This window comes from Leptonotus elevatus, chromosome 7, assembly GCF_054856555.1.
Source record: "Leptonotus elevatus isolate MCC_2025b chromosome 7, RoL_Lele_1.0, whole genome shotgun sequence".
Lineage (NCBI taxonomy): Eukaryota > Metazoa > Chordata > Actinopteri > Syngnathiformes > Syngnathidae > Leptonotus > Leptonotus elevatus.
This window is the reverse complement of record NC_141245.1, coordinates 13,822,332-13,842,418: the sequence shown is the minus strand read 5'-3', so window position 1 is coordinate 13,842,418 and position 20,087 is coordinate 13,822,332. Positions and strand designations below refer to the sequence as shown.

The following is a 20,087-nucleotide window of genomic DNA, read 5'->3' as shown; positions in this document are numbered from 1 at the left end:
GATGCCTTATTGTTCATCTTAAAGTTAATAATAGATTTTTAGCTTCCGATCTATTACTCAATAACACCCTAGCAGAAATGAAAGGCTTAGGCAGTCTTTGAGGAGTTGGTAAACCATTTGAAATGGCGACACATATTTGACTAATATTCATGCCGTAGCTGACATGTTGTCCTGCTTGTCTGACAACCGTTATTTATGACTTTGTGGTAATTTGTACTTTACTACTGTAGGGTGTTGTGAACTTGCGATTGAATGACAACCATTCCAGGGTCCAGCCCACGTAGGCCAAATGTCAACCAGGGATGGTGCTACACTGAGGGTGGGGGTTGGGTTGCGGGGCAATTGGCTCCTCAGAAATCTGCGCAGCCCCAATTCAGCCCGACAGCATTTTATTTGACGTGGTAAAATGTTTATAAATGTATGTAGGGTTACCATGAAGCAAAATTGAAAAAAAAACAAAAAAACAATTAATTCATTTGTGTTGCTTTATTATGATTTATGAGAAGGTTTGAATGTAAAAACAGAATTCAATCTATGAAAACTCAAAGCAGCCACAATAATACCATGGAAATTTGAATTGGCATCCATTACGGGCATTTAAATATATAAACACACAAACCTGAAAAAAAGGAAAGGAAGCTCAGCAAACAAGCATTATTTACATCAGAAAAATACTGCATTTTTCATACGAAACAATTGCAAATACATGTGTTGGATTCATGTTCAAGCTGCAAAAATGTTTGCAAGGCGGAAAAAAAGCTTCTGAAGCCAAGTTCGTCACTGGCAGTTAAAGACAGCAAAAGCCTGCAGGCTGAAAATGTCTGACACTTTAAATGTTGCTGTGAATCTTTGGCAAAGAGGCTGTGATTTATTTCTTTGGAGAATCTCTGACAGCTTAAAAGTTCCTAATGGCTTTTGAGGCAGAAAGAGGAGCCGTCCTGACACCGCAAGAGAAGCAAAAGATCCTGGACGGCTGCAACATTAGACATACAAACTATTTTAATCATCCAAATTTCAAACAGCCGTTAAAAATACTGTTGTATATATATAGATATCAAAAGGACCATATATCTTAGAATTTACACATTTCTACATTATCTGCAGGTATAATGTTTCACAAACATGTACTGGAAAGCTTCCAAGAAGAACTTAAATGATAAATTTGAAAGTAACTTAAAAATATATTTGCTTCCCTCTAAAACCACAAGGCACTGGAGCATTTGTTATGATTTTTTTTTGGCAGTGGTATAATGCTACATACTGTAGTTACAGCACAGTAAGGCAAATCCCAACTTTTTGGCATATACATCATGTGAGGCAGCTTGGCAGATCGATACCGGTGACATAAATAATTTTATTCTGTCATAAATATCACAAAGTTGCGACTATTTAAGGTATACTTGAGATTGGACCACACTGCATTTGCATGCATTTTCTTACAATTGTTGTTGGTAAAGAAATTGATGTACTTTTACATCATCTTCACTCCTGACTAACCTTCTGATTTCAACCTAAATGGCAATTTAAACAGAGCAGAATCTGTCTCAAAGAGCACAAAGGATAACTCACATGGAGTGCTGCAGTTGCTACGTTTTGGGTACATTTTTGAATTTGGTCAGTCCTCCACAACATTTTTACTCAAAAGTAATTAACTCATTCACTGCCATTGATGGCTATAGACATCAAAAATTCATTTGAACTATTTCTATTAGTTTAACTTTTTTTTTTTCCACTTTTGTTAACAAGAGTATGAAAACCTAGGGAAAAAAATTATTGGACATTTAGAATAGATCTAAAATTTGTGATTAATCGTGAGTTACCTATTGAAGTCATGCAATTAATTACAATTAATTACAAAAATGTAATCACTTGACACGATTTAAAAATAAAAGAAAAGAGTATTAAAAATTAGGGGCGTCAGGCGATAATTTTTTTTTATTGTAATTAATCGCATGACTTCACTAGTTCACAATTAATCACAAATTTTTGATCTGTTCTAAGTGTAAAATAAAAAAATCTAGGTTTTCATACTCTTAACAAAAGTGGGAAAAAAAAGTTAAACTAATAGAAATTGTTCAAATGAATTTTTGACGTCTATAGCCGTCAATGGCAGTGAATGAGTTAAACAGCAAGAATGTACCGTATTTACACTCAGCAATAATACAGAATGTACACTTTTGTTTTTACTCCCACATTTCCTGAGTCCAATGAACTGAAGGAAAATACTGTCACTGTTTAATCTCCCAATTTTAAATAATTTTTTTATAGCATATCTTCTGAGACATCTGCTCAGTGCACCTCCAAAGGCTTTGCTCCACAGGATTTGCTTTTTCTTTGGCTTCTCTTAGAAGCCACGACAGAGGCACTGAGTGCAAAGACAAGAAACAGAATTAGATCAAATACAAACAAAATGTGTCCTTTGTTTTCATAAGGAAATTTGACATCTTTCATGAACTGGGAGAAAACAAAAATGTCATGTTTATATTTTCACCACTGACAATTTGTGTAGCTCCTCTGATAGCACAACATGTACATGTACAGTGATCCTGAGGCACTATTTGTTTGCAGGCTTTGGGGCAAAGGATCGAGTCTTTGGTTGTGTTCTTGCAGCTTAGCTCTCTGCGTGAGTCTCTGACGGTAATAGGAGAGGCATCGCCCGCTCGGCGTCCTCCGTAGGCCTCGCCGCGTTCTCGCATTTTGGGTCGTCGGTCGGCACAGATCTTAAAACTTCAGGATCCAGCTGAGGCGCCGTTTGTTCTCCGCGAGTCGGCGTGGCGTTTGCCTCTGTCTTTCTCAGCTGCTCCTCTTCCTCCTGTCTCAGCCGCCGCTCCTCAGCTTCTATTTCCTCAGTAGTGGGAATTGAGTTCTTTTTGGGTCTGCCCTTAGGCTTGGTTGGTGCCTCCTGACCTCCTTTGAGCACCTACAAATATACACATTATCTCTGTGGGCTGTTCTTGTAATGAATGGCCTCAGTAGTCAAAGGCAGTGAATGCTATATAGTCATTAAGAGAAGACATATGACTGCCTGATACCCCTTTTGCACCCATTTATCTTCGGAGTCAACAATCTCACTTGTTGACCTGACCCTCTTTGGCAAAGTGTTTGCTCACTTTTGCCGTTAGCATCGCGTACTCCTTCGACCCTGCCCCCACAGGTGTGTCGTAATTATTTCAAGCTGTCATCTTAACGCGAAAAATATGGAACCCCTAAACTCGAATGGCATAAAGCTTGTACAATTTGGAAGCTCACCAAAATGTACAGAAAAATATGGCTTTGACATTACAATACAGGCTGCATATTGAATTTAGGTTATTATTCATCTGTTTAGTCATAATTTTATGATCATTTTAGCAAGTTTGATCAAGTATAAGTACATTTTGCTTTTTTGTGTCTTTTCTATTTCAAAGACATAAAAATATATGATAATGAAATCGTAAATTGATATTTTATATGATAAATGTAAATATATTATTTGGTATCACTCACCATCTTCTTCCACTTCATGCGCCTGTTCTGGTACCATGTCTTCACCTGAAGCTGTGTGAGGCCAAGGGACTGTGCCAAGTCTAACCTGAAAAAGATTCAAGTGATTACAATTGCTGCCTTAAAAAAAGCAAGTCACCGTAATGCTTTGTTTTTAATAGCACTGTCGATAGAGGCATTCATTTAACAAGTCTAATTTTTTCCGGGTTTGTATTGAAGTTCATCAGAGTGCTTAATGACGTGAATTTATTGACTTTATTGCTACACCCAATAGTGCACTAGTCACTACACATATCAGCTGAGCGCAGAATATGTCTGCCTGCGCTTCGATCAAAGCATCAAATTTGTGTTATACCACCTGCGTCCACATTTAGACCTGGTTTCACCTGGTCTAAAGTCTAGTCTATTTCTGTCATCAAATTGTCAGTGCGCCAGAGGTATGTAATAAATAGAAAAATCCCTTGGGCGGCCGTAGCGCCCAGCGAGGCGCAAACTGAACTTGCCCTGGCAAATGAAGACGTGCCAGTTCATACGCTGAGCGCACATGCTCCTGTCTTTGAAAATAAGGCCCGCTGTCTTTGAATCGTGCATCAAAGTTGTCAGGTTAGAAGCTTTTCACATCTGCAGTGTTTGAAACATCTGGACCAATATCAGTCATTGAATAAGTGGCTTCTTAGAGAAATAGTGAATGCATCCACCACATGTGCTTGGTCCATGACTAACAAGGCTACTGGCTGGCATGTAATCTGATCCTTATCTGAAAAGGCGATTTCCTCTTGGTCTACTCTCCTCAAAGACTTTTAGAAGCAGGACATCTGAACATTTGCGTGTGTGTGTGTGTGTGTCAGTGTGTGGTATTCTTATTCTGTGTCCAAGTCGAGACCAAAAAAAGTCTGTAAGACGAAACACTTCACTTACTAAGGGCTCTTTGTTTTGTGGAAACAATTGAGTGTATTTATTTACTAACTACTTCCTTTGGGACTGTGACTAACCGTTTAGTCTTGGGTGTAACCTAATATAATTATTACTGTTGCCATGATGCTAATGATGATGAAAATGTCTGTTCTAAGATACAATGTCACTGTTCAAACAAAAGTGACAAACAGTATCACAAATAGTAATGACACGGAAAAAAAAATTTGAATTAAAATGGGATATTTCATCACTGTAGCTTAGACCATGTGGAGTTTCTCCTCATGCAATTTTACCATTGAGATTGCATTGAAATGTATTGCAACGTTGGACAGCAGTATGCTCATCTTTGTCCTGGCTGCTCAGTACAATATGGCTATGTCTGCTTTTATGCAATCACAACAATAAAGATTAAGTATATTATTTATTTTGATATATTGAAGCATCGCGCCTCTCATGGCTGCTTTAATGTGTTAATGCCGTGGTACCTCGGAGTTTGAACATAATTTGTTCCTGCGAAGTGTTTAAAGTCCGAATTGTTCAACCTCTGAAACATTTTTTTCCCATAGGAAATAATGTAAATGCAGCATTTGCCGTTCCCAAGCTCCAAAAACAGAAAATTCCTTTTTTAATTTCTATTTATGTTTTTTACATTTACAGTACAGTAAAGTATTTAAACAATAAAAAAATACCTTACTTTTTTTGTTGTGGTATGATGGCATCAGTTGATGATAAATGCTATGTTAATGCTAGCTTTAGTTCAGTGCTGAGTTTATGTATTTAACATTGGGCATATTGTTAGACTACTAAGCGGTCCTTGCGTGCGTTGTTTAACGTCAAGCACATTGTTGAACAGCTAAGGGGGGTCCTCGTACCAGTATTTACAGAAGTAGTCACGGTAGTTACAACTGCGCAATAATCTCCTTCCTAATTCCACTGTGGTTTGTAGCACTATTCACGATCTGACTGGAAATGAGCAGTGCATCGTCTCAACTATCGCAACGTGAGCATTCGGCATTGCTCGGCTCCGCTCGGCTACCCGTTTTCAAGGTACGTTCGGCTTAGCTTGCTCTGCTTGGGTGTTCAAACTCCGAAAAGGAGTTCAAACTCCGAAAAGGAGTTCAAACTCCGAAAAGGAGTTCAAACTCCGAAAAGGAATTCAAACTCAGAGGCATTTTTTACTCAGATTTTTTTTTTTGTACGAGTTCCGAGACGTTCAAACTCCGAGGTTTATGTTCTTATTTAATCTTCATGTCAATGCTGGAATGCAATATTATTGTCAAGACCAAATTGTGGTCCAGCCACGCGTACATAAAAGGGTGTTTTGCTCACAGAGCTGTTTTGCTGTTGGCGATGTGATCTAAGAGGAGACAGGGTGACTTTTCCAGCATCTCTGGCCAAGATATATGAGATATTTAATTTAACATTAAGGGATTTCCCCCAAATTTAGATTAGATACACCTTTGATAGATTAACGCATTTGTCATAATTAATGTTCAATCATGCATGAACGCAGGAATGTAAAGTTGTTTTTACTACATATCTAAAATCCAACAACTTTACATCAAGGCCCATACACTGTGTTACAAACAGCGCTAAACTACAGATTAAAAATAAAAAAAAAAGTGCTCTAGTTTACGTCATTTTATTGTATGAAGCAAAGTGTCTATTATATACACCTGCACGTGTTTGAAAGATTTGTCGTAATTCACTTTAATACATTTGCTTGCATTGGCCGTCATTCCCTTTTTTCATGAATGCGGCTGTGTTTCTTTTTTTCCCCCTTCTTCTTCTTTATTTTACCATTAAAGAGCTCCAGGGTGAAAACATTACTCTTGTCTGAACTAGAATGGTGAGGTAATACTCCGCCTTGGCCAAAATTCACATTACACGAGACGCTCCCCACGGGACAAATAAAAAATCACAACGTTAGCTTAACCACCGCTTGATAATTGCGTTTGCGGCTTTGTAAAGTTGTGTGAACGTGTATGTGTTGTACTTTGGATATGTACTCTATGCCAGGTATGCAGGTTATCAAAATGTCACACTTAAGTGATGCTTATACACCAGTTGAAATGCTCTTGCATCAGGTTGAAGAGCAAAGGTATTTTTATTTATTTTTTCGCTGTGTGTGTAAAACATTAGTTCCACCCGTATGTGTACAATTAACAAGTCTGCCTTTGCATAGATACTACAACTCAGTTTTGATTGGCACCGTCAGTAAAGTCTATGATGTAGCTTTATTTAAGGAAAGGAACCATATTGCAACGATGGTGTAATGTTCCACTCCTTTGACTTCATAGCAGGTGACCTGGACTTGCGACCAATCCAGGGTGTAAATACACACCAGGCGGCCCATTCATTTTGTATGTGAGGCTTGCACGCACAAGGTAGGTGGCAGTCGTGTGTTTGGCACACTCTAATTGAACTTTTTTTGGGGACTTAAGCTCCATGCCAACAATCACTCGATCTCACGTCCTCGGCACTGGGAGGCGGATATGCTAACCAGTCAGCCACCGTGCCGCCCTCAATATCGATAAGAGATTTTTTTAATTTGTTTTTACAGTCATCCATGTTAATTAGCATTTCTCTGTCTGTAGGTTTTTATATTAGCGTTGTAAGACAGCAAACTTTTGCTCAATGAAATGATGTGGTTTGGCTAAACATTTTGGTGTTTAAATATACAATGCTTAATCCACATTTGCTTTACGCGTCAGTTTTAAACTTCATCTTTGCCTATTGTTTGGAGAACAGTACAAGTGAGAGAGTGAGCCACACCAACCTGTCCGGTGTGGACAGGTACTTCTGCTTCTGGAACTTCTTCTCCAGGCCCATCAGCTGCAGCTCCGTGAAGATGGTGCGGCTGCGACGGGGCTTCTTGAGGCGCGGGGTGCCGCGCTCTGTCTCGGAGTCGCTGCTGATGCTGTGGGGCGTTTGGCTGGGCGACGGCTCGGAGCCTCGGCCGTGCTGCGGCGACAGCAGCGGGAGGTGGGCTGGCACTCCACCCGGGGATGGAGCCGTGTGTGGGAGGTGGCCTGGGTGGTTGGGAGGCTGCCGTGTGATGACGGAGAGGAGCGGGTAGGCACGTAGTGAAGAGGAGCCTGAGACATCACACAGTATGTAAGTCGATGTAATAAACATCCGAGCAACAGATGAGAGCGGGGTCACTGTAAGTTTTAAGAAAGCTCTTATCCTATTATCGACCGTGCGCAATTGCTCAATTGTTAATTGCCCAGCGTTTCCTATGAAAAGTGTTTTACTCTTGACCTCGCTCTTGTAAAGGCCGCTGAACCCGATGACGCAGTCTTGTGTTTTACACCACTCCCCTCGACCCCTCACATGAATGATTATTTTGCAGAGGACGTTAAATCCCAACAGGTGACAGGATGATGTACGCACACACTGAATCAGCTGTAAGAAAACCTCAAACACTGTCCGATGCAATCAACTCCATTTTTTTTGATCTCTCACTCTTGTATGCAGTCATGCATGTGCACACAGACAAACTTGCCCTCCATCAGAGCACACAAAGCAGCAGCGAGACGCCAGAATCAATAAAAAGTAACACTTGTCTGGAGCCGAAAGGTTTAGCTGAATGGATGTGGCGGGTCAATGAAAGTCACTGTCACACAGTATCTGCTAGAAACATCTTTAACAGTCTCTCAAACAATGCAATAACAGTCATCCTTCAAGCAAAATGAAACGTTGTCACTGTTGATGCTAATACTGACGGCTCAGGGGAGCATTTTTGACATCAGATTATTATATTCTGAGAGCATCAACTATGGACCCAGAACCGTGCATTTAATTCATGAAGTTATAAGGATATGAATCTATGTTATGTGTGTCATATTTAACACCTTTAAGATTATGTTGCATTATGTTTTTATTTTTTTAAACAAATGATGACTTTAGTTTGTGTGTAAATTAGTTAATTCCTTGGGAAACTTGAATTACCTACCTTAGCGTTGCTTCTAAAAATTAACATTTGCTTTGTTTTGAATGACAGGTCTATAACATGACCTTATCAACAAATTTCATTTGATATTTTTTAGGTAATTAGCGATACAGGGCTATGGTATAGATTTTTGTATAATACAGTCAGAGCTGGGCTGGCTACTTGCATATAAGAGCGAGCCAATGACTTTTGGGGCCAATATTCAGTCATTTTTGCACAATTTAGAGGGTGCAGCCCCTTAATCTATTTAAACAACAAACTGAACCAAACAGTGGCAGAACTACGACGTGGCAGCCAGGGGTGGTCGGGAATCATGTCATGAGGACACATTTTATAAGAAGATGTCTTGAGAACAGAACATTTGATTTTTTTTAGGTCAATGTCAATTATTACTTTCACCTCACAGCAAATAAATAACATGGCTTAGAAATCATTGTTTGCCCGACACATTCATAATAATAATTCATAAAAGCAGGTGGGCTAAATCAAAATGACCGGGCCCATTTTTTGGTGCCAGTCCAGCCCAGAATACAGTAAATAATGAGACCAGCATTGTGTACAACTGCTATAAATGGTTCGAGAAATAATCAGATGATGATTTAAGGCCCATAGTTGGTCAAGCCTTAGTTTGAATCAATGTGGAATTTGCATGGCTTCCCACTGCTGCCATGTTAGTTTGTCTGTTCCTCACTGTCTGGCTCAAAATCAGCTGCTAGAGACTCCAGCTCAGTCGTGACCCTTTGTGATGACAAGCCCAAGAGTATGAATGAACGGTTGGATTATATTCACACATATACACAGTTGTACGTAATCTTGTGGCGGCTGAATGTAAATCCCCCACTTATCCACCAATGCACCAGCAACGAGACATTGAATCTGACTTTTTTTATGTTTTCGTGTTCCGCATGTTAGAGGAAGAATGAGCATGCCTCGTCTCGCGCTGTAGTAAAGATGCTCATATACTGTATAACCTGCACAGATAAACGGAGAGCATACATGATAAAGGTGTGCATTCTCCACCTGCTTGCTCTCTACGCACACGCACAAAGAGTCAGTACCTGCGGCTAATGATGACATCATGTTAAGGTGCTGAGGTCATACTAATCCTCCAGCATGAGAATGCTGCCATTACAACAGGCCTAGACAAGATCTTTTTTTTTGTGTATTTGGGTGCTGCACAGCTACTACTTACTTATTTGATCACAATGTGTTTCTCGCTATAAATCACCTCCGCTGGCACTCACGATATCAAGTAGTGAGTTGAATTGCTGCATGGGCTGTTGAATGGCGTGGGGGGGGGGGGGGGGGGGGTTGATTCGCGGACAAAGAGAAGACATCTTGTCAGCAAAGAGCTTGACGTTTGAGTGAGAGGCACACAAAGAAGGCGCAAAAGAGGAGAATGTCAGCGTCACTGGTGACTTTCCACTGACAGCATGAGCTCGCATCTGACACGCTGTTGACAAGCGCCGCGTCCTGTCAATGGGCTACAAATAAACTGTTTAAGGAACTGCAAAGAGCACTAGTGCAACAGATACGCTTGATAATCAAGGTCGCTATGTAAGAAATGCTTACGGTAACCATTACGGCTAAGAATAGATCAAGACGTTCAATTTCCTTTTTATTACAGATACTATCAACAACATTTCCTCCATTGGACACGTACATACTTGTTAACTGACTGTTCTTACAAGAATTTAGAAGGGAAGCGTACAAAAAGAACTGTATTACATTTGAACTTGACTGTGAGTGTATGTATGCTACCCCCCCCCCAAAAAAAAACAAACAAACAAAAAAAAAAACATTTAGGCTTGTGAGGTTGCGTCATGAAACCTATACATTAATATTTTATAAGTTGTCGCCCAATGAAAAATGATGTAATCGTTGTGAGTTTTTAGTTTTATCAGGTAAACAAAACAAACAAAAGAAACCTAATAAGTAGTATTTAATCAAAACATGTTTAAAGAAATGAGTTCAAAAATTAATGATTTCTATAAAACACTTAAAAAAACAATTAAAATGTAGAAAATACATTTTGCTATTAATTAAATAATTAATTTATAAAAAAATATATATTTTGGTAGAGAGGAATAAAAAAAAAATCATAGGTAATAAAAGCATGTACTGTATGTCCAAATTTTGGACATACAGTACACCATCAAGAGGCGTACTTATTAAATTAATTTTACTTTGTATTTATTTTGAACATATGATACAAAGTGTAAGCTAAAATGCTACAGTATTAATTCACATTTTTGTGGCATTATTCCGTGCGATTTTCTGCTTGAATTCAAACATTTTGTGAAATATTTTGTGGACGCGAGAAATCATTCTATATAAAATGGTGGCATTAAAAAGTGAATATAATGGTGTTTGTTTCTCTTAATTTATTAATTGCATTATAATTTTTTTCAGTTTCAGAATAATGATTGAATGTTTTATTTGACAAGCCCAAATCGACGTGAGAACAAAACCAGTAGGTTGAGTCTCGGATGAATGGATAGCTCTTGAGTTATTTACTGTAATTGGTTGTGTGGAAATGGTTTGCTGATCAAAGTCATCTTAACTGAAAAGTGTGTGCACTCGTGTGTGTGCATACTTGCCTGTATGTGTTGACAAGGGTGTAATCAAGCCTAACAAGGCAGCATTATGCTTAATGGTGGCTTTATTGTCTGACACAGATTTAGGGTTTAGGATGGGATGAAAACTCTTTTGCTGGCTTGGATTTCCCTTTGAGCCAGCACATACTCATGAACGCATGCACAAACACCCTTTACTTGTTTTGATGGGATTTTTCATCATGTTGTCAAGTGAGATTAGGTCACAGTGGATGTTCAGCTAAAAGCCCTGGCCCATGTCTCCCATCTAAAATACCGCATGCTGCCATTATGTTGTTTGCTTTTTAGAATACATTTCCTGATCTATGTTATTTATGTTAAAATTAATCACGTGTATCGAAAAGCTGATAACCAACCAAAAAGCAACAATTGGTTAATTTATCAGCTCCTACTGTGGGATTATTTTGACAGCTGTATCCTTTAGCGCCATCTGCTGGAAGTTGGCAGTCACGACACTTGCCAAGTCCTCAAATTCAGTGCAAACTTTTTCACTGCTGAGGCCCACATCAACCTGACAATTCTATATCAAGCACTAAAGGCAATAGATGTTGGAGAATATAATGTGTCTCACACCCACGCAGCCCCAAATAAGTGGGCACCGTGTTCCAGTGCCCCGGAGCAGGTTACTCTATCCATCGGAGCGTCGTGGTGCCAGCCATAATGCCCTCCCGCATACACCATATCACAGGGATGAGGGGATCACTTTTCCTATTTTTGTACCCCCTCTCCCCCACCACCACCACCATCACTGTCACTGTCATCATCAAGTTGCACTGGTTATTATTGCAGACTTTAGAGCAATTATCTTTAATGGTCAGTGGAGCAGGCAGTAGCTTTTGACTGCATGGAAGCTATTTAGAATCCCCACGGTTAATTAGTTGTTCTTGACGCGTCTATCTATCTATCTATCTATCTAAATTTGTCAAATTAATTCAATTTTATCATCATTTCATTTTGCCTTTTTATAACTATTTTTGAATTTCAAGATTTTAGAAAACAATTTTTAAGTTGCACAGTTTTAATTAACGTATATTATATAAGTGTGAGGTTTAATCTTAACATAAAAGGCCATTTAAAAAATTGGTATCATGCAGAATCATAGCTTAGACACTCTGAGCTATAATTCTTTAACATAACTTTAACATAAACTCCCCATAAGGACAAGGGATGTTCATACTTAACACTTACTGGTGTGATTTATAACCTCCCAGAGTGTTAATGCTGTGGCCTAATTGAAAAACAGAAATAATATAGAACAAAATAGTAACGGTGTTCAATTAAGGAATATAATCGATAGGCACAGTGATGAGGCATGTTAAATAAATATAAAATGTTTTAGGCCTACGTAAGGGATCAGCCAAATGATTGCATTAAACACGGCACCTCTTACATATAGGTTATATCGATGGTTGTCAAGATAACTTTAAAAATACACTAAATATTCAATTGTCCTTGCGTAAAGGCGTGCGTCAAAGTCCCCACGCGCTGAACTCGCAATTGGGGCAACTGAATGAATCAGGTGAGTTGAAAAAAAATATTTTTCTTACCAGAACAAGAGTGAAGAGGCTTCGGTCGGACGATGAGCGACGGACACACGGAGTAGAGGGAAAATTTCTCAAAATAATCACAAGCCTCCTTGGAGAGGATCTCGTCGATCATGAAGGTCTTGTAGCGTCGCCTGGCAGCCTTCAGCTGGCCGGGGGAGGAGAGCCTCACCTCCGCTTGACAGTGCATGTTGGCTCGCTGAGTGCGAAGTGTCGAAACAAGTGCAAGAAAGACTTGGAAACGGGGAGGGGGAGACGTCAGACCACTTGGCTACGCCACGAGTGCCGCTGCTCTCATTTTGTGTAAGGAAGATTGGTTAGAGATGAGCTGACTGAGACCCGCGCTTACTCGCATCCACTTCTATATAAACCAGCGCGGGTCTTTCTCTCTCTCGCTCTCTCTCTTTCGTTTTGAGTTAGTCTCTCTCTCTCACACTTCCTCCATCTGTTCCCGCCCTCCTCTGATGGACTGTCGCGATTGAAACCAATACGGACGACGATCTACATTCATTTCAATTGTCTCCTTTTTCCCTTTATAAAATTTAAATGAAGCATTCGAACTCGCCCTAATTTCTCATTTAGTTTAATAACGGTTTATTTAGAAAACAGTTAAAATTGTTGTGCATGCTCACTTCGAATATGCACAACATGACACTAAAAAAACAAAACAAAAAATCTGCCGTGCGCAGTGCTCAGCTTTGATTGACGCTGCAAGTGCACTGTCAAAAACGACGAGAAGCCTATGTGTTTCTATTTTGTTCACGAGGCCTACAGGTATAGGTTATGCTGAACATATATATATATATATATATAGTTTTGTTTGTTAAAGTTATAGTTTTTCTACAGGGAAAACGTCAACATCTTAAAACTATTACAGCATTGTTTTTGTGAAAATGCAGTACTTTGGTATTTATAAAAATCATTAATTATTAATCGTTGCTACAGAAAAAAAACTTAAACCTTATTAGTTAAATAGCCATGCATCTTCTAATTTTAAAATGAATTCATAATTGTTGCCTGTGTTTTAACAATTAATAAAATAGAACGATAAAGTTAAACACAGAAAATAGAATGAGTTCAGAAGTTTATATGGGGGAAAAAAATCATCCAGTTTCAAAAATCAAATGGACTTTTCCTCATAAAAGTGATGTTTGACATTTCCATGGTTTTCTTTTAATAATAATGTAGTGATATAATTGTTTCTCATTTTAAGGGTAAAACCTAAGATGAAGTATAACGCATGTTGGTAGTAATTAGAAAGTCAAGAAATTGGAGCTAGCACTCTGCAGTCATAATATAATCGGTGGTCACTTAATTAGGGACACCTGCACAATGAAATGACAAAAAAAAAAACATTATAGAAAATTACAACAAACGTTTTTGTTACATTTTTTTATACTTCTATATTGGACATCATTAGACTAAATGTGTACCTAATGATGTGGCCAGCCAGTGTGTTGTCATTAAAATTCAACAAGGTAACTTACCTATTTGGGTACACACGCACAATGCAATGATGCACAAAAAAACCCATACAAAAGTAAAACACACACACTAAATGCAAAAATAAATAAAATGTAATTAAAAAAGCACAAGTATTATGCTACCGGACCTCTGTAATTGTGGTAGGTGTACCTGATTTTGTTTAATTTGGCTATAAGCTATCAGGAAGGGCAATCATAATATTCAAATGTATTTTTAATGGAGACTGTTTGTTGACGGTGTGATGTTGGTCATCGGGTTATGGTGGAGTTTAAGTGGATCCAGTAGCAAGCATGCTGTCTAATCTGGCTGCTTGAGAGCAGGAGACGCCAGCCAGATCAAGCAATTAAAGCAGTAATACCACCACATGTGTCACAACAATAATAATAATAAAGGCCTTCCGCTTGACACCCTGCAGAGGATAAAATTGATTAGAGTACACAGAATAGTGTAAATACACCTTTACTGCCAAATGAAGCCGACGCTTTAATTGCGCCTCTCTGCGGCTTTAAGCACTTTCGGAAGGCTAGATTATGACCTCCGGCGTTGGTTGTTATGGGATGTGATCATCACTTTGTTGCCGGGACACCTGGTCGCGGATGCGAAGAGAACGATAGCAACATGAGATGCGGCGGATCAAAGCGGTTCCTATTCCAAGAGGATTGTCCCAGAATAGCTGGTCTGCGTCCACGTTGGGGTAACAAGAAACACCTTCGCGTAATTGCACGTGGCGGAGCGAACAGAGTGGGTGACAAATCCACGGCAAGCCTCGAAAACATCCTAAATAGAAAGGTCACATGTAGGAGCCGATCATGTGGCCGGGGATACGTTTACCGTGGTAATTGGCTTCATTGAAAGGATATGCGTGGCGCCACCTGTAGATTACTTCCTAACCCGCAGCACAAGCATATTAGTTACACAGTGGGCCATTTATAGGTGCACATAAGGCCACGCGTTCCACGAATCCCCACGGCATACAATAGTTTGTGCAGCAATGAAACAGGATGCAAATGTTGAGCCAAAGAATGTTTATGATCATGATCACTTTAAAACATGATTTTTTTTTCATCTTACAAAGTCAAGATTAAAAAATAAAAAAGTAACATTTTTAATGAGCTGAGAGCTCAATGTTGCGCAATAGGTGGTGCTGGTGGAATTTTTTTTTTTGAAAATTACCTGAAAATTGTACAACTACTCTGAGCACCAATTTTTTGGGGTTAAACAATACAAAAGCCATGTCATTTTCTGTCAACTTAAACAAGAATCACATTTCTGTCATTAGCCAGATGTGATCCGGATCACATTATGTACAAATTTAAAAACATTATTCAAGTAAACAAAAGAAAAAGGTTTAAGATACTCGATTTTTTTTTGTACAAAACAACCTGAGCATATGTTGACATGTTCATAAATGAGTCTGTTAGATCAGTAGCGTCTCCACCTACCATCGTGGTAACCATGGTTACCGCTCCTGTCATCATGGTGCCTGTTGCCACCCCGGCCGTCGCGGTGATGGCTGCCGCCCCCCCAGGCATTCTGCTGGTTGTGGTTGTTCCTGCTGTGTTGCTGCTGCTGCTGCTGTTGATGTCTCTGGCCGTCGTCAGCATAGCGCTGGTTTCTTCTGCAGCTGTTCGTCTGGGATGAGTGGGTTTGGTAGGGGGGGCTGTCACACTGCCTGAAGCTGCCTGCGCCCCCTGGAGACGGTTGCCTCGGCATCTTGGAGAAGTTGTTGGCCAATTGCTGAAGCTGCTGAAGCTGCTGCATCTGTTGCTGAGACATCATGTTCATCTTGGAATGGAAGAACGGAAATTCATACATTTTGTATTGGAAGAGGGCATCAAACAAAATTCAAGCTGCACTTTATGTAGTCTTGATTGGAAATGAAGCTTCGTGAAACACTTTAAAATTGTTTAATCCTCTAGATGGTGCTCCTGGTTTAAGGTGCAATGGAAAATGATTAACTTCCCATTGCATCTTTAAACCAGGAGGGCCATCTAGCGGAGTGAAAAAAAATATCACAAGTGCTTCATGAAGCTTCATGAAACACTTTCAATATATTTTTTTAAAACTCTAGATGGTGCTCTTGGTTTAAAGGTGCAATGGAAATGGATTAATTTCCCATTGCATCTTTAAACCAACAGTGCCATCTAGAGGAGTCAAAAAAGATCACAAGTGCTTCATGAAGCTTCATGAAATACTTTCAATATTTTTTTGTAATCCTCTAGATGGTGCTCATGGTTTAAAGGTGCAATGGAAATGGATTCATTTCCCATTGCATCTTTAAACCAAGAGCGCCATCTAGAGGAGTGAAAAAGTATCACAAGTGCTTCATGAAGCTTCATTTGGCCATCTACAATAAGAGGGCTTACCATGGCATGCTTCTGCAGACTATCAGGGGACGAGAAAGACCTTTGCATTAGAGTAGGAGGAGTGTGTGGAGGAGACGCGAACTGTGGCGGAACCCTGCAAGAGCAACACAATCAAATATTTATCTCCCCATCGAGCACACACAAAAGTGACATCAACCGCAAGTGTCGGTCTTAACTAAAGCCACTTCTCCAAGCTCACCTCAGTCCATGAGGATTAGGAGTACTTGTAGGACTCGAGTTCCCAGGACTGTTATTGTGGGTGCTGCCTATAAACAAAATTGCATTAGTAACAGTTATAAGCCTGACAAATTGTTATAATACGTAATAGTTACATATTTTTACAACGACCACTAAACAACAATTAAGCAATATCACAATAGAGCGCTGATGTACTCACCAACCTTTTTGAAACTGATTCAGTTACTCGTTCAGTCATTGTATTGTAACGTAAAAGAAAATGTTTACCAATATTTTATTTTCATTAAACACAATATAATCAATCTGCTTTCATGAAGGATGATAGAAATCAGAATAATTACCGTTGAGAGGCTGAAATCAGAGGATTTGGACAATTTTAAGTTAAATGTCTCCAATTTGATTCCTCAATTATTAAAATACTTCTCCATTAATTTGATAGTCGATTATTTGTCTTTTAATCAACTTGCCTGTTATACAGTACCTTTGATTTGTGGATGGTGAATGAGGAGTGTTAAAGCACTTTGTGTACTTTGTAGGTACAAGCACTATACAAGCAATAGCCCACTTACATGGTTGTTTTGAACATATTTTTGCTGAGTTTTTACTACACAATAATGACCGCAATTTTTTTATTATTATTATTAATCTTGCACACAAGAAATACACACGCAAAAATTAACACAGAAATGTATAAAAACTCACCTGAAATGAGACATTTTTGAAAATAAACTAAAACTAACAAACACTCTGTAAACTAATCAAAACTAAATCTAACAAACAAAACTCAAATGAAATACAAACCAATTATAATTAAAATTCTAGAACTATTGTAAACCTTCTCTGCAGAAATTCAATCATATTGTGCCCTGCTTAGACAAGCCCTCAAAATAGAAAACTGTGCATTACTGGTATTACATTACATTACCAGTATTTGCAGTTATTGCCATATATATACTCCTTTTCAACTGATTGTTTTTTTGATTGTATAGTTTTATTTCCACAGCCGAAGTGTTTTTTCAAACAAATATTTACTATTTGCAGTTATTGCCATATATATACTCCTTTTTAACTGATTGTTTTTTTGATTGTATAGTTTTATTTCCACAGCCGAAGTGTTTTTTCAAACAAATATTTACAAATTCAGGTTATTTCGTAGAGGAACTCCAGCATAAACCGAAGGCCTCGCTGACAGTGAAATAGTTAACATGCACTTGGAAAATAAGACGAGAACGAGTCAATGGTGACATAGTTGCTCCATTTAATTAACAATGGTTAAGGAGTTTGTGACTGAAATTCATCTACTCTTAGCAGTATAATTAATTTGATCCGCCAGAATGTCTTGTACATGTCTTTATGTGCCAAGTAACAACACTCCCGCCCCTTTTCTAAGGGCATTGAAACAATCGCAACTGGTTCCTAAGACATTTCACCTCCATTTATATTTAATTTAAGAGGTCCATTTACATCGACTTGGATCAGGTCTGGGAGGATCAATTTGACAGAACTTAAAAAACATGACAAACTTTAGATCTCTCTCGAATATCAATCAGTTTCTTTAAATTTAGTCACACACAAAGAGTAGATTGCCTTTCATTATTTCATTTATATGAGTTAGAGAAGCAGCAAAAATTGTAACGTTCACTTATCACCTTGGATTCACCTGCTTGGTGAATATTGTAGTAATTGCCTATCGGAGTAATAGGATCATGTTTATTCCATAAATGGTGTCAAAACAAACGGCATTTGCGCAAACATTAACATACCTGATCGGAATTGCACATGGATCGTTCTACCAAACAGCGACGTCCCGTTTAGGAGCTGCATGGCATACGGCACCGATTCCTCGTGTTTGTACACGGCAAAACCAAAAGTTTTCTGTTTGCCATCTCCGTCTTTTGGAATTTTGGTTTTGATGAGAGGTCCTGCCTGCTGAGAGAGTTGTGTTAATGTTGTGGCGAAATAGCCGTTGCTAGCATGTGTTGCTATCATCGTTTTCAATAAACCTTCTTTTGTTTAATTCTCCCGATTGTACACTTTCATTTTTACTTTGAAAGCGAACTAACGTTACTGCGATGATATTTAGCGTGAATGTAATTGGAGGGCACCTTTCGATCAACGGGGTTGTGCTACTAGCTAGCACTCGCAACCGACTAGCAAAAGCCAGCAGTTGCAAAGAAAACATCACCTGTAAGAACAGCTCGAATAAAAGCTCCTCCGTCACTCGTATATCCAAATTCCTGATAAAAAGCGTCCGGTCTGCTTCTTCTTCGATCCCCATTGTAATGTGTCAAATCTGGCCCGTTTTGGGAGATGCTAACAAACGCTAGCTTATCAAAAGCTCTGATGAAAACGAAACTAGGCCCATGACGTAATGTATAGTGACGATACGGAAGATTCTTTCTCGCTGATGCTATAGAAGCATCCATTTGTTTAAGTGTGTGTACACTACTGCCACCTGTGGTGCCGGATGATGAATTGGATTCTTCACACCAACCTGCATTGAAAATGTATTGCCAAATGTTTTTGATTGCCAACAAGTACTTGTCAGGTTCCTTGTGTAATTTCGTAGGATTTCTTTGGATATTTGGTCAACTATATGTTTTTGGAAACATTACAGCCTAACAAAAAACATTTTTTCAAGGTTGTTATATCAGCTATCTTGGACTTTTAACAATTACTATTTTTTATAAACAAATTTCTCAACATCTTGCCTCCTGGATGACCTAAAATCACAATTTTAGTGATCAAATCCACATTCTTGGGGGCAAGAAATCCAGTGAAGCTGATTACACTGTAAATGAGAAATATCTGGATGGATATTTTAGATTTTTTTTCTGTTTTCATATATTGCATTGTTTTACATGATTAAATTAGATTATTCCGGTAATCTGGATGTTTAAACAAAAAAAAAAAAAAACGATCACACTTTTATCTACAATATTACACCTTTTCATCTGTGGGTTCTCTATGAAGAATTCCTCCAGAAATAGTTAATACAGAGCTACATGTGAGTAGATACTGTATAGGCCTGGCCTAACATTTGCAGTAGCAGTTCATATTATGTCTTGATGTTGCTGGACCATGCAGTCGTGACCAAATGTTTCCATACACTTTTAAATAACATAATATCTCTATATCTATATCTCTATAATGGCTCTCTATTCCTATAACACGGATTTTTTTCTGCTAGAGTATTTGGAACGGATACTTTATTGTCACAAAATACATTCATAAGGGTAAACCCCATTGAGAATTTGTGGCCAATGCTAAAGTAACAAGTCCATGTAAGCAAGCCAATAAATCTAACTGAACTGCACTAATTCTGTCAAGAGGAGTGCTCAAAGATTCAACCAGAAGCTTGTGGATGGCTTCCAAAAGTTTTTAATTGTGAAAATGGCCAAGAGACATGTAAGCAAAAATTTGCATTGCTGTATGTATATTTTTGACCCAGCAGATTTTCTCACCTTTTCTTTTCTAATAAAGTCATAAAAGAAAATTTCATTAATGTTTTTTGTGACAATAAAGT

General features: G+C 38.7%; 2 protein-coding genes across 2 annotated transcripts; both read right to left on the bottom strand.

Annotated features, from left to right (window-relative positions):
* Positions 1-477: 477 nt before the first annotated feature.
* On the bottom strand, positions 478-12,865 carry barx2 (BARX homeobox 2). The gene is made up of 4 exons (XM_086080613.1): positions 12,516-12,865; positions 7,178-7,496; positions 3,487-3,571; positions 478-2,920 (listed from the first exon to the last, which is right to left on the bottom strand). Exons 1-4 carry the CDS (start codon positions 12,700-12,702, stop codon positions 2,612-2,614), a joined length of 900 nt encoding a protein of 299 aa, XP_085936739.1. The 5' UTR covers positions 12,703-12,865; the 3' UTR covers positions 478-2,611.
* A 2,142-nt stretch (positions 12,866-15,007) lies between these two features.
* On the bottom strand, positions 15,008-18,942 carry rbm7 (RNA binding motif protein 7). The gene is made up of 5 exons (XM_086080667.1): positions 18,747-18,942; positions 18,325-18,487; positions 16,563-16,629; positions 16,364-16,457; positions 15,008-15,782 (listed from the first exon to the last, which is right to left on the bottom strand). The coding sequence occupies exons 1-5, from the start codon at positions 18,837-18,839 to the stop codon at positions 15,420-15,422; spliced, it is 780 nt and encodes a 259-aa protein (XP_085936793.1). The 5' UTR covers positions 18,840-18,942; the 3' UTR covers positions 15,008-15,419.
* Positions 18,943-20,087: the final 1,145 nt, after the last annotated feature.